We start from the raw sequence: 16,142 nt of genomic DNA on the forward strand, positions 1-16,142 counted from the left end.
AGCCTGAAATTACCTGATCTATGGCTGAATGAGCTGCAGTCAGTCGAAAACAGGGGAGGTGACGTCAGTTTACCAACATGGTGGCTGCTGGCCTCCTCTGTGGTCTGACCGGTGTGGAGAACCGAGATGGACCGCTTCCTTCCCCCGTCTCGAACCCAGAATTCAGCCCTGAGTACGATGCTTGCGCGGCTGGCAGAAACTGCAGCACTGTAACCCTGCGTCTCTATCCCAGCGCGCGCTGCAGACTCTAGCTGCGGGGCGATTTGCTGAATAAGCAGTGTTACCCTCCGTGCGACAAACCTCTCGAGTTTGAGTCCCCGTAGCTGATCCTCGTGCGATGGAAATCCTTCCTCCAGGTTCCAGAGCACCCCACTATTGCTGGAAATTCCTAACAAGATATCCTTTAGCCGTCCTGACTTGTCATACTCCCACACAGTGAAGCAGCACACGGGGGCAATGCACTCCCCTCGCCGCCATCTTCCTTCTCCCGCAAATAGGTTTTTGAAATTAAGAAACCACAATGAAAATGAAAACAAAGTTGGGAGTCAAACACTTCTGATACAAAGGAATTTACTAACAACTAAAAACTAGGACACATTCTACATACCTGAGTTTAAAAAATATCCACCACTTGTCATCAGTGGGGGGAAATCTCTTCAAATGTCTAATTAGAATCTGTATTGCATACACGTACAACTGAGAGAAATCTCTGAATAAAACATCAAGTTGCAGTTCAATAGCACTGTGAGTAGATAATATAACTTTTTTATATTGATGAATTCATATTTCACATTGAAATTCTGACAGGTGAATGTGAGGTTTATATGAGACATCAAATGCTGAAAAGTGCCCTAAGGTAGAAGTCAAGTCTGAGTTGTAATCATGTCACAGACTTTTAATTTGGGGCAAGTCATTTAATTAACATTGGATTTGATTGTATCATCTGTAAAATGAGAAGTTGTATCTCATGTTCTTGGCATTACTACATCAGTTAAAATTTGGAACTTATTTCATAAATTAAGTAAAAGGACAACTATAACTTTTGCAAAATGACTATTTTGTGGCAAGTCATAAACTTGTCTGTTTGCATGGTAAGCTTAATCAAATCACAGCAGAAATATCTGCATTTCAGAGATTCAGAAACAGAGGCTTAGGGAAAGTAACTTTCCCAAAGTCCTGCAACAAATAAATGTAGAAGTTGAGATCCTAACTGAGTTGTCTATTTCCCTGCCTTCAGGCCAACTCAATCATATGTTCTGATTTTTATCCAAGTGATGACTGAATATTCAGGCATTCAAACTTCATGACAAAGCTTGAAATAATTGTTCAACTGTCACACGATTGCATTTTAAAATGTTTTCTAGTTGAACCATAACCACCAGTGATTCAATTAGAACATTTCTATTACTTACAGCTGTTCCAAGGATACGAGTCCTTTAAACGTTTGCTTATCTAGTTCATTAATTTCATTCTTGTACAGGTACCTGAAAAATACAAATATAAAATCACTTTAAACTGAAAAATTTGTACATATATCATGGTTTGGATCAACAGTTTTAAACTAAAGTCATTGGATCTAAGGACTGTGCGTGTGTGTGTGGGGGGGGGTGTTCACTGATTCCCTAAAGAAAATATGGAAAACTGTGGTTTCATTTAAATATCTTAATTTGGTAAGAAAATGCCAAGGCTCTCATCGAATTCTCAAAGGTCTCCTTGGTCCAAAATATTAAGAAATTTAAAGTGACCATGAAGAAATTCTGACTAAGAGATCATATGTTACTGAGTAGCAACTTTTCTATGAAAAAAGTTTGACTATAAACAATTTTAAAAATCTACTCTGTGAAACTGAATATATTCACTTGAGAGTTATATTTTTTGCAAAGCTGGCAAATATCACCATATGAATCATCTTAATGGGATAAAAAAACATCTTAACAGATCCATAAGATATATTTTGGTCCTCCTGTGACTGGCACTGAAAATCCACAGGAAAGCATATTGCAGATTTACAAATATGATGTAGAACTAACCTTAGGCAAATATATGATGGAAGCCATGTATGTGACATGTGAGGACTTTCTATGTTGTTTGGATTCAACCACAGGATTACAAAGTTATTTCATCTCTATGATCTTTGAGATTATCACAAAATGAAATCCTGGGTCATTTGTACGCCATGTGCCCATCTGGGTTTGAGGCAATCAGAATTTCTGAATCTTTCCTCCAAGTGCTTTTAGAATGTGCCTTTGTGTACTGTGGATGGCCTTTGCCTGCTGTTTGGTTGAAAAGCCCTTTCCACATCCTACCCACAAATCCAATGCTCTTGGGTGGGTGATTCTACTATAGTACACTGCAGTCCTGATTGACTTAGATGGCATAGAAATCACCATTCTGGCTGAAAATGAAAAGAATGCTTTTAAAAAAAAAAAAAAAAACTGTTCGGTGAAGCTTTGGAAATTCCAATCTGATGTCTCTTCCCAGAGGTTAGAATCCCAAGAAGTTTATCAGAGTAGAGTGACTAATGTGGATTTATGTCTAACTGGAGATTTTTTCCCATGGTATTATTTGATACTATGAAAGATCAAAGATTCTTAGCTCTGCCAAACTTAATCAAGTTTCTTCTCCTATGCCAATGTGTACATTTCCTTACAGAATTCATTTTTAAAAAATAACTCTGCAAAGGTAGTTTAGCAAGAATTTTCCACCCTCACCATCTGACCACCTCAATATTTGATCATAATTATTTATCATAATTCTTCACTGCCCCATGACTGATATCTGGTCAGTCTGGCCTGCCTTCAGCAGGAATCCTGTTAGGTTGGTTGGTTCAGCTAGACAGAAATACTCCCAAAATTCTGTCTCCTCTCAGCAATTTTCTACCCACTGATATTCTTCTCCTTGGCTTATAAATCTCCTGGTATATATGGAATGCAGCCTTTTCTACCCTCAGGTCTCTCTTTCCCTATGGCAATAATCTCAAATAAAATATGCCTTCACAACTTTAACTTCTATCTAGCTCTGATTTTCTTTGACAAATCCAGCTAAGACCCAAAGTCACAAAAATGATAATAGAATTTTCTAGAACAATGTTATTTCAAGCAGATTGTAAATTGCATTGAAATGCAAATGAAAATCACAATGCGATATCACCTCACCCACCAGGATGATTACATTTTTTAAGAAAAGCAAAACAAGAGAGGAAGTCTGCATCCTTCTTTGCTCCATAGCTTGGGATCCAAGCAGCAGGAATATTGCATCTTAGCAAGGTAGGAGAGAGAGGGACTTCACTAAAATTTACTACTGGACAGTCAGAGTATTTTACTGACTCAGAAATTTGGGTACATTGAACAAAGAATAAAGAGTACATTGGAGCCAAGTGGGTTGTAGCAGCAATAGCAGTAGCAGCCCTGGTTCACCACAGTGAGAGGGGATAACACACCGAGAAGCACTATGGGCAGATTTGGTACAGAAAAACATGCAATCAGAAAAAAAAGCTGAACTTAGTTGATCCAGACTTTGCACTATGAATTGGTGTTTAAAAGCACTTTGCATTTCTCAACAGGCAGTGAAGAACTGAGGTGGGCCATCTGGGGGAGGCCACACTGCAGCTGCAGCTGTGGGAGAGAGAAGAGAGGAGAAAACACTACCACAGAGTCCCAGCAAGTGTCTACCATGCAGCTCTGTAGAATGTGACACAGAAAAAAGGAAGGGAAATCCAAGTTGCTTTTCTTTTGAGTATGACATCTCACATGACCAGTTGAAGAGGGTCAGGAATCTGAAGAGGGAGTTGTGAATACAGTCAGGGGCTAAACCTGGGAAGGCTGTGCTCATGGGCGGTGAGGTGGAAGATTGGCCCTCCTGCCCCCTCCCCTGTGAATAGAATTCTTGGAAGGCTCTCCTGACAGATATTGGCAACTGCCAGGCCCAAGGGGTGCCCTAAGGTGCACTGATCCAATTTCTCCAGAGCAGACCCCACCCAACAAAGCCCCTGAGGCCTGATTAGACCCAAGTTCCATCCACCAGAATTCTGCAGCAGACCCACCCTGGAAGTGCATTGATCTGATGTGTGCAGACAAACTCCAACTGACAGTCCTTCCCATTCCATCCTACCTGATACTGGTGAGAAGGGAAGCTGAAAGCTATTTCAACCAGTTCAGTCTTAGGTCATTCCGACTGGCAGCTCAGTGAGCAACACAAACAGAGGAAGGGGTTTACAACCTCCATCCCTTGCTCAGTTTCTCCCCCTTTTTCTCTCCCCTAGTACATAGCCCAATGTTTAGTCAGCTATTTCACTGCTGTGACTAAAGGACCCAACCAGCATAATTGTATGAGGAAGAAAAGTTTATTTAAGAGCTCAAAGTTTCAGTGGTCTTAGTCCATAGAATGTTGGCTTCATTCCATGGGGCTCCAGGTGAGGCAGGATATCATGGAGGATGAGTGTGGGGGAGGGAAACAGCTCACATGATGATGGTGAGAGGGGAAGAGGGAGGAGAGGGGAGGGAAGGGGGAAGAGAGGGGAGAGGAGAGGGAGGGAGAGACTCCACTTGCCAGATACAAATATATACCCCATAGCCACGGCCCCAATGAGCCACTTCCTCTAGCCACTCCCCATCTACCTCCAGTTACCACTCAGTTAATCCCATCAGAAATTAATCCACTGATTAGGTTAAGGCTGTGATGCGATCATTTCTCCTCCAAATCTTCATGCATTGTCTCACACAAGTGAGCTTTTGGGGGACACCTCACATCCAAATTATAACACTCAAGAAAGAATGGAAAAGATAGTTGGACATAGGCATTGAAATCCATTCTCATTTACTATTTTGACCACCTCAGTGGAGACGATTTCTTCATTTTTCACTAAGAATCTCTTCCTCCTTTTCTCCTCCTCCTCCTCCTCCTCCTCCTCCTCCTTCTTGTTCCTTGCTGTGGTGATTGGTGCATGAATATATATAAAGGGTATGCATATTTTTTCCTCAATTTTAGGAGTTTTAATGTAGTTATTTTTCCATCTTCTTCTTTTGAGGGTTGGGATTTTGGTTTATTTTGGTTTTGTTGTTTTGTTTTTCTTTGTTTCTCTTATTTCTCTTTCTGTCCTTTCTTCTCACACTAATAGCCAAATTCTCTTGTTCTTCTCTCTCCATTTACTATTTTTCCTATTTTTTTCTCCTTTTTTCGTACAACCTTCACCTGCTGCATCTCTTTTGCATTCTCTCTGTTCACTTTTTGAGATGGTAAACTCTCTTCTACCACCCTATCATATTTTCTTTTCTCTTAATTAACTGTGTTTTTACCATATTTTAGAACTAATTGGTTTATCTAATTCCTGTCTCCACCATTAATGCAGTTGCAATTATTACTGCTGTAGATAATATATTTGACACCTATTGTTTGCTTTAATGCCAGATCTACCTTATGGTTATTGTTTATTGCTGTTGGCAATTTCTGTTTTTTTTTTTCCTGTGGTAATTAACATTGTAGATCCCATAGTAGAAAGCAGGTATTTATTTTAATGCTTATATAATGTTTGCATCAGTTGTTGGTATTGTTTATTTCCCCCATTCTGTGAGGTTGGGAACTTACAGGGACACTTTTAGTTCAGAAGGTAGAAACTCTGTTGCTGAACTAAACTTAAAGGACAGAGCACCTTGCTCCACACATAAAGTAGCAACACTCAATCTTCAACTGTACATTAATACAAAGAATAAAAAGACAAAATTCCAAACTAACTACCAGGCCCCAGGCAGAAACATAGAGAGGTAAGCTCTTAGGTCCACTCATGGACATCAGCTACTACAGAAAAATGGAGAGAATTAACCAAAGTCTGTGGATATGACACCTATGAGGGGTCTCAATCTAGAACACCATAGGACATTTTGGCAAGTAAAAGTTGGGTCTAAAAAGACCCACATGTAAGAGTGGAAGAAAAATCCCTCTCAATAGATGAATAATACACAGAAATACAAGAAAAATGAAAAAAACAAGGGGACATGACACCTCCTAATGTTCAAAATTCACCATCAGCCAATGCTAAAATTATTTAAATGGATGAAATACCAGTAAATAATTCAAAAGAATGGTTTTAAAAAATGGCCAAAATAACACAGAAAAACAACTAAATGAATTAAGGAAGGCAGTACAGAATGAGATGAACATACAGATACAGGAAGCATTCAAAGCCCGCAAATAGACAAATCAAAAAGAACCTCTCCATGATATAATTAAAATGCCTAACATATAAAACAAGGATAGAATCTTAAAAGCCTCAAGAGAAAAAAATCAGGTCACATTTCAAGGCAAATCAACCAAAATCACTTGTGATTTTTTAGTACGAACTCTGTAAGGCAGGAGGACTTGGAATGATATGTTCCAACTCCTGAAGGAAAATAACTATCTACCAAGATTGTTATCTCCAGAAAAGCTATCCATCAAAATCAAAGAAAAAATAAAAACCTTCCAAAATAAGCAGAAACTAAGAATTCACACCTTCTAAGCCTGGCATAACAAAATTTACCTAAAGAAATACTTCACAGAGAAGAAATAAAAACCAAGCCCCAGAGTTTACAAATGAGTGACTAGCTAAGCAAATGAGAAACAGGACCAAACTAAACATGATAAATAAATCAAAATGGCAAGAATTACTAAACATTTCTCTATAATAACATTAAATGTAAATGGACTTAATTCTTCAATTAAAAGTTATAAGCTAGCAGGATAGATGAAAAAACAAGACCTAACTATGTGTTGTTTGCAAGAGACACACTTTACATGCAAAGACAGCCACCATGGTTTAAAAGTGAAAGGATGGAAATTGAAATACCATTTGAATGGTTCATAGCTATGAGTTCCTACATAAGAAAATCAGGAAGATCCCAAATAAACAAACTAATGATACATGTCAAATTCCTTGAAAAAGAAAAACAAACCACTACTAAAACCAGTAGAAGGAAAGAAATAAGTAAAATCAGAGTTGAAATCAATGAAATTGAGAATTAAAAAATACAAAGGATCAGTTAAACAGTTGATTCTTTGAAAAGATAAACACTATTGACAAACTCTGAGGCTGACCAGAAGAAAAGAGAAAATCAAAATTAATAAAATTAGAAATGAAAAAGGATAAATCACTAGAGACATTATAGAAATCCAGTGGACCATTAAGAACTATTTTGAAAATTGATATTCCAATAAATTGAAAAATTTAGAAGAAATTGATACATTTGTAGACACATATAATCTGCCAAGATTGAATCAAGAGGATTTGAAAACTTAAACAGACTAGTACATTTTTAAAAAATGTTGGAAGCAGTAATAAAAAAATCTTTCAATAAAGAAAAGCCCAGGAACAAATGGATTCTCAGCTGAATTCTAGCAGATCTTTAATGAAGAACTAATGCCAATACACCTCAAATTATTCCATGAAATAGAAAGGGATGGAACACTTCCAAATTTGTTCTATGAAGTCAGTATCACACTTATATCAAAACCAGACAAGGATACATCAAGGAAAGAAAATTCCAGAACAATATCCTTGATGAACCTAGGTGCAAAAATCCTCAATAAAATATTAGCAAATTATGTTCAACAACATATTAAGAAGATTGTACATCATGACAAAGATTTTTATCCCACAGATGCAGGGATGGTTTAACATACACAAATTAGAAAAGTAATTATCACATAAATAGAATTAAGAATATAAATCATTTAGTCATCCCAATAGATGCAGAGAAGGCCTTTGACAAAATACAGGACTCATTCATAATAAAAACACTGAAGAAATTATGGATAGAAGTATGGATAAAAGGAACCTACCTCAACATCATAAAGGCTATATCTGAAAAATGCAAAGCCAACCTCATTGTAAATGGGGAAACACTGAAAACATTTCTTTTCAAGTCTAGAATAGGACAAGGATATCCACTCTCATCACTTCTATTTAATATAGTGCTAAAAATTCTAGAGCAACTAGGCAAGAAAAGTAAATAAAGAGACAAAAATGAGAAAGGAAGACAAATTATCATTATCTTCAGATGATATGATGCTATACTTAGAAAATCAGAAAAAGTCCATCAAAAGTCTTGAAGAGCAAATAAATTTAATAAAGTAGCAGGTTACAAAATCAACATAACAAAAATCAATACCTTTCCTATATACCAATAATGTATCTGCTGAGAAAGAGATCAGGAAAAATATCCTATTCACAATAGCCTTAAAAAAAACCTACTAATAAATCTAACCATGGAGGTGAAAGACCTCTACAATGAAAACTATAGAGCATTGGAGAAAGAAAGACCTCAGAAGATGGCAAAACCTCCCATGAGCATAGGAAGAACTAATATTGTTAAAATGGCCTTACTACCAAAAGCAATATACAGATCCAAAGCAATCCTCCATCAAAATGTCAATAATATTCTTCATGGATTTAGTAGAAACAGTTTTATAATTCATTTGGAAGAATACAAGAAGACAATTCTCAAAATAAAAAATAAAAATGACCAATAAATATATGAAAAAATCTTCAACATCATTAGCAATTAGGAAAGGGCAAATCAAAACCACACTAATATTTTACTTCATACCAGTCAGAATGACAGTCATCAAGAATGCAAACAGTGATAAACGTTGGAGATGATGTGGAGAGAAAGGGACACTTTTATACTGTTAGTGGGATGGTAAATTTGTATAACCACTATGGAAATCACCATGAAGTTTCCTCAAAAGACTAGACATGGAACCACCATGTGGCCTAGCTATACCATACCTCAGTATTTATCCTAAAGACTTAAAAGTCATCATACTATGGTGATGCATGCATGCCCATGTTTATGGAAGCACAATTCACAATAACCAAACTATGGCACCAGCCTAAGTGTCTATCAATGGATAAAGAGATAAAGAAAATGTGATATACATACACAATGGAGCTTTATTCAGCCATAAAGAAGAATGAAATCATGTCATTTGCAGGAAAATGGATGGAACTTGAGATTATTATGTTAAATGAAATGAACCAAACTCAGAAGGTCAAGGGTCATATGTTTTATCTCATATGTGGAATCTAGAGAGAAAAAAGAAAAAGAAAGTTGGAAGGGCAGAGATATCAGGAAAATTAAACAGAGATCACTGGAAGAAAGAGACTAAGGATGGGAGAAAGGGTGGACATAGGGAAGTGTTAGGAGTGATAGTGGTCAAATGATAATGTATGTTTTGTGCGTGTATGAATATGTAACAACAAATCCAATCATTATGTATAACTAGAATGCACCAATATAAAAATGTGGAAATAGAAAAAAAAATCAAAATAGCAAGTGTTGGCAAGTACAGAGAGAAATAGGAATCCTTTAGGTTAGGAATGTAAAGTAATGAAGCCTCTATAGAGTCTGGATGTTTCTTAAAAATATAAAATAGAATTCAAATGATACAATTATTGCACTTCTGATTATAAATCAAAAAAAAACTTGAAGGCAGGATCACAAAGGGATATTTACACACCCCTGTTCACACCAACAAAAATCACATGGCTAAGAAATAGAAGCAACCCAAGTATCCATTCATGGACGAATGCATGAGGAAAAAAAGTGTGATATATACATGCAACAGAAAATTATCCAGCCATAAAAAAGGAAGAAAATGCTATAATATGGATGAATTTCAAAGATATTATAGTTAGTGAAATGAGCCAGTCAGAAGGGAACAAACACTGTAGGATGTCACTTATTTGAGGTGTCTAGAGTAAACTCATGATGACAGAAAGTAGAATGGTGATTGCCAAGGAATAAAGAAAAAGGAAACTGGAGTTATTCCTCAATAAATATTCAGTTTTGTAAGACAAAAAAATTCTTCAGACTGCACCACAAGGTAAACATACTAAATACAACTGAATTGTACATTTAGAAATGGTAAGATACTATATTAATGCTTGTGGTTTTCACCACAACTGTAATTTTTAAATAAATTTAAAGTATAGAGAATTTAATCATAATTATATAAAACATATGGGTTTAAATAAAGATAAAATTATATACAGAGGTGACAAGTATAAAGTTTAGCATAATTTCACTATCCTTTTTGTACTTTTCTAAATTTTCAAAATTTTTGAAAATAATTATGCATTAATCTATTACTTATATATTTTTACAATGAGTACAAATTTATTTATAAAATGTGTAAATCTGAAAAATAAATTCATCTGTATTCTCTTTACCTTGGGAACTAATGTTACTTTAAAAATTTTCTGTTTTATATTCATTTTCATTAAAATGTATGAAATATTTTGTCATTTGATTTTAACCATAACTAGAATTTGTTAACCAATTTATTTTTTTAACTCCATGCATGATTCTTTCCCTAAGCCCAGACAATTAAACATGTAATATTTTAGCTACAACAATAGTTAGACACAGAAAATAGCCACAGAAAACAAACATCAAAATTGGGGGTATTCAGTCTCAAAAAGTAATAATCTTGGTTAGACATTGAAATTTTTGAGAAATGCTTGGTAAATTAACTTTTTCTCTCCATTCTTCCAATGGATATTAAAAAAAAACTAATGGGCTATTGGACTGTTATGGTTTAGAAATGAAGTGTCCCCCAAACACTCCTGTGATAATACAGGGTATTAGAGGCTCAATGATTGGATTATGAGAGTCGTAATTCAGCCTAGTTTAAATGGACTGATTGGGTGGTTACTGTAGGCAGTTGGGACATGTCTGAAAGTCTGTCCCTGGAGGCATGTCCTGGAAAGGTTAATACACCCTGCAGTGCCTCCTCCCTCTGCTTTCTGACCCCACAGGAGCTGGGCCCTTCCCCATGAAGAGCTGCCTCTCCTTGGGCCCAAAGCAATGAAGTCAGCCATCTATGAACTGAGACCTCTGAAACCATGAGTTCCAAATAAACTTTCCCTTCTCTAAGTTGCTCTTAGAAAAGAAGGTGTTTTTATCACAGTGATACAAAAGCTGGCTAATACATGGGCCAAGGACTCTTATATAGAAAAGAGCAATGAAAAGAAAAACCTAAACTTTTCCAACCAACCACAGAATTAGTCCCAAGGAAAGAATGATAAAAACTCAGAATAGAGGATGGATCTGAGAACAGAGGATATCTGTGCCCCTGTTTCTTGAAGGTTGCTCTGGAAGATGTCACATGCTACAGATTGGTTCCCAATCTACCATGGGGAAATAGAGCTGCCTATAGCTACAAGGAGCACCAAGGCAACAGTTGCCCTAATACGTCCCTAAGTTCTTCAGTGTGACTGGAAAGAGACAAATGTCTTTCCAGTGCCTGGTAGTAGATGTATATATCACCAAGAGTCATGGGACCTGGAAGTGAATTGAAGTTGTAATAAAGATATATCACAGTAGAGGGTTATTTGGCACTTAAAACACTGTGGCCAAAAAGAAACTGCTCTGATCTCACAAAAGGCCAGCACCTTTACATGAACACACTTAAGGACTCCGTAGAATCGTGCTCCACCTCACAGAATGAGAAAATCTAATATCTCCATTGCAGCAGTTAGATGTCTCATGAAGCATCATGGAAGCATCTTAGCTCAGATTACTATAATAAAATATTACAGACTGTATTATTTAAATAATAAATTTATTTTCTCATACTTCAGAGGCTGGGAAGCCATGATCAATTCTGGCAGGGTTCAGTCTCTGGTGAGGGCTCTTTTCCTGTCTTCCAGAGGGCCACCTTTTTGCTCTGACTTCACATGGCAGAAAGAAAACAAGCTCTGGTGTCAGTTTTTAAGAGAGTACTACCTGCAGCATGGCACTCACCCTCAGGAACTTATGTAAATCTAATCACTTCTCAAAGACCCCAATCCTAAATACCATCACATTGAGGGTAGAGCTTCAACATATTAACTTGGGGAGAGGGATGAGCGGCCATCAACAATCAGTCCCTAACAGCAGCCTAGATTGAATAGAAGAAAAGAAGAATCTGTATTGACTATTCCAAATGATAAATTTACCCAAACTGGACTTGAAACAATAATTTTCTATCATCATGTGAAATGAAGTTCAAAATAGGAAATGGGTTATAAGAAAATAAAATTATATTTTACACTACTTAATATGTAAACTGACGTAGTCACACCTATCAGACATTCCATTTTATATTCTTGTGTTTACTGTGTATTCATGTTTGCATGGGAAAATATGCACAGTAAGCAGCAGAAACTTGTACATCTTACTCAGTCTTAGATGGGGTCATGTTCACTTTAATAATATTTTAAAATGCATTGAAGAATAACTTAACTTTATACCTCAAAAGCCCATGCAGAACAAAAAATAATAACATAATGTGAAAATGAATCATATATATTTATAGATAAAATGATAATATGTGTGAAAATGAAAACACAAAAGAACTTGAAAATGTGAAATATATGTTGTTAATTCAGAGTAGGGAAGTCATGAAAGAATGATGTCTAAGTACATAAAATTAAAAAAAGGTCTCATGTCTATTCTCTAGAAGAACTTAGTTGATAACTTCCCAGTGTAATAAGAATACCCACTATTCAGATTTTATTTCAAGGTAATATTTTTCATTAAAAGAAATTAAGATCTTTGAAGAAATATCTGCTTCTAAGTCCAAAGTAGAAAAAAATCTATTATATTGTTTGACAAAATGCACTCAAAGTCTAATGGGATCATGTCAAAAAGACAAAGGCTGAAGGGTCTTCTACTGGCTAAGTTGGGGCTACTGGAGAATCAGAATGAATGATGAGGTATCTGATTATAATGCGTAGAATTTTTCATGTTCTATGAGTCCATAGAGATAAAAGAGAAAGAGAAACATATGGCAGGGAATTTTTAAAAATTCTTCTTTTCAGTAGACTGACAGCTAATAAATGTAGAAAGTAATAAAATTCGAAAAATCATAATTTTGCAACGTAATATAAAAGCAATATTTTTAATGGATGTTAAAACCATTGGTGAAATTCTGTACATATAGAAGCAATTAACTTTAGTGTATTTTTAATATATACTAATATACAATGTATACTAATATACAATTAGCTTTAGTGTATTAACCTAGGATCTTGGCAGATCTTGCTGTAATTACTTATTTTAATTTGTTCTAATTAGTTATACCTGACAGTAGAATGCATTTTGACAGACTGTACACAAATGGAGCACAACTTCTCATTCCTCTGGCTGAACATGGTGCAGAGTAACACCAGTAGTATAATCATACATGTATACACGGTAATAATGTCCATCTCGTTCCACTATCCTTCCCATCCCCACACCCCATCCCCTCTCCTCATTCCCATCTGCACAACCCAAAACTCCATCATTCTTCCCTACTCCCCACCCACATTATGGATTAGCATCTGCTTATCAGACAAAACATTCAGCTTGGTTTTGGGGTTTGGCTTATTTCACTTAGCATGATATTCTCCAACTCCATCCGTTTACCAGCAAATGCCATAATTTCATTCTTCTTTAAGTCTGAGCAAAATTCTATTGTGTATCTGTACCACATTTTCTTTAACCATTCATCTGTTGAAGGGCACCTAGGTTGGTTCCATAGTTTAGCTATTGTGAATTGAGCTGCTATAAACATTGAGGTGGCTGTGTCCCTGTAGTATGCTGATTTTAGGTCTTTGGGTATAAACCTAGGAGAGGAATGACTGGGTCAAATGTTGGTTCCATCCAAGTTTTCTGAGGAATCTCCAGACTTCTTTCCTTGGTAGTTGCACCAATTTTCAGTCCCACCAGTAATGTGTGAGTGTATTTTTCCCCCCACATCCTGGCCAACACTTTTGTTACTTGTATTCTTGATAATTGTCATTCTGACTGGAGTGAGATGAAATCTTAAGAGTAGTTTTGATTTGCATTTCTATAATCACTATCAATGATAAACATTATTTTCATGTTTGTTGAATGATTATATTTCTTCTTCTGTGAAGTATTTGCTCATTTCCTTAGCCCATTTATTGATTGGGTTATTTGTTTTATTAGTGTTAAGTTTTTTGAGTTCTTTATATGTCCTGCTCTATCTGAGGTACATGTGGTAAAGATTTTCTCCCATTCTGTAGATTTTCTCTTCACAATATTATTTCCTTTGCTGAGAAGAAGCTTTTTAGTTTGATCCCATCCATTTATTGATTCTTAATTTTACTTCTTGTGCTTTAGGTGTCTAGTTAAGGAAGTCAGTCCCTATGCCAACATGGTGGAGATTTGGTCCTACTTTTTCTTCTCTTAGGCAGAGGGTCTCTGTTCTAATGGCTAAGTCTCTACTCCACTTTGAGTTGTTTTTTGTGCAGAATGAGAGATAGAGGTTTAATTTCATATGCTAGGTTTAAATTCATATGCTACATATGGATTTCCAGTTTTCTCACCACCATTTGTTGAAAAGGCTATCTTTCTCCAGTATATGTCTATCGTGCCTTGTCTAGTATAAGATATCTGTATTTATGTGGGTTTGTTTCTGTTCTGTACCGTTAGTCTCCATGTCTATTTTGGTGCCAATATCAAGCTGTTGGTAATTACTTATTAGTTCTAGCAAGGTTTTTTTTTTTTTCTTGGACCATTATCTGGTCTTCTCTGGATAACTGATCACATCATCTGCAAAGACAGCTTCATTTCATCTATTGTCCCCTTATTTGATTAGCTACGGCCTCTGGTATGATAGTGAATGTTGATGGAGAAAGAGGGCTTTCTTTCCTTATTCCTCACCCTAGTGGAAAAGCAACTAATTTCCCACCAGTAAATATAATGTCAATCATAGAGGTTTATTGATAGATGTTTTTTATATAATTAAGAATGTTCTCTCTCTTCCTAGTTTGCTCAGAGTTTTCTGTCATAAACAGATGTTAGTTTTTGTCAAGTCCTTTATATGCACCTCCTGATATAATCCTAAGACGTTTCTACTCTTGGGTGTTGATGTTATGGGTTACATTGATACCTTTTTTTTGTTTGTTTTATTGGTTGGTTGACTCATTGGGGTTTTTATTTTGCAGTAATGAAGGTTGAAACCAATGGCATTCTATCACTGAGGCATATCGCCAACCCTTTACATTTTGTATTTTGAGACAGAGTCTTGCTAAATTTCCCAGATTGACCTTGAACTTGCAGTATTCCTGCCTCAGACTCCTGAGTAACTGGGATTACAGGTGGGTATCACTGTACCTGGCTATGTTGATTTTCAAATGCTGAACTACCCTGACATACCTGGTGAAAAAAATTACTTGGTTGGAGTTTATAATTCTTTCTGTATGCTGTTCGGTTGGATTAGCGAATATTTTATTGAGGATTCTTGTACTTTTGTTCATAAGAAATATTGTTCAAAAACAATATTGTTATTGTTTCTTGCAATATCTTTGGTCTTGGTATTAGGATGATGCTGACCTCAGAGAATTAGTTGGAAAGTATTTTTCTTCTTCTATTTTTCTGAAAGAAATTGTAGAGAATTGGTAGCACTTTTTTTTTTCAACTATCCAGTGGAACCATCTGGGTCTGCTTTGGGAAGGTTATTATTCATTGATTCAATTTGTTTAATAGACATGGTCCTAATCAGACTGTTGCATCTTGTGCAACTTCATAGATTGTGCCTTTTAAGAAATCAGTCTATTTTGTCTAGATGATCAAATTTATGGGCATAGCTGTTAATAATACTGTTTTATTATCTTTTTAATGACTGTAGTTGAGTAGGGATGACCCCATTTCATTTGTGATATTGGTAATTTGTATATTCTCTCTCTTTTTCTTCATTAGCCTGGCTAATGATGGAATTTTATCATCTTTATTCATCTTTTCTAAGAATCAGTTTTTGGTTCTGTAAAACTCCCTATTTCCTGTTCTCACTTTATTGAATTTTCTGGGGTTTTTAAAAAATTATTTCTTTTTTTTCTTATTATACATATACAGCACAATTTTTCATATCTCTGTTTGTATATAAAAAGTATGTTGACACCAATTCGTGTCTTCATACATGTACTTTGGATAATGAAGCCCATCACATTCCACCTTCTATTTGTCTTAGTTGTGCTCTTCCTGCTCTTATCTTCCTAGGTGGAAGCCTAGATCATTGATTTTATACCCTCTTCCTTTGTGATATACGTCATTCAATACTGGAAACGTATTTCTTTTTTTTTTTTAAAGAGAGAGAGAGAGGGAGAGAGAGAGAGA

At 35.9% G+C, this 16,142-nt stretch overlaps 1 protein-coding gene across 2 annotated transcripts in view; it reads right to left on the reverse strand.

The window, feature by feature from the left end:
- The window catches only part of Pxdnl (peroxidasin like), a 488,149-nt gene that overhangs the window by 242,254 nt on the left and 229,753 nt on the right, over nucleotides 1-16,142 (reverse strand). Inside the window, exon 4 of one of the 2 annotated variants that reach the window (XM_048782890.1) lies at nucleotides 1,413-1,484. The exons of the other annotated variant lie outside the window; for it this stretch is intronic. Within the exon in view, the coding sequence (XP_048638847.1) occupies nucleotides 1,413-1,484 (72 nt within the window). The remainder of the gene's footprint in view (nucleotides 1-1,412; nucleotides 1,485-16,142) is intronic. 2 annotated transcript variants of the gene reach the window in all.

Source organism: Marmota marmota, unplaced genomic scaffold, assembly GCF_001458135.2.
Source record: "Marmota marmota marmota unplaced genomic scaffold, marMar, whole genome shotgun sequence".
Lineage (NCBI taxonomy): Eukaryota > Metazoa > Chordata > Mammalia > Rodentia > Sciuridae > Marmota > Marmota marmota.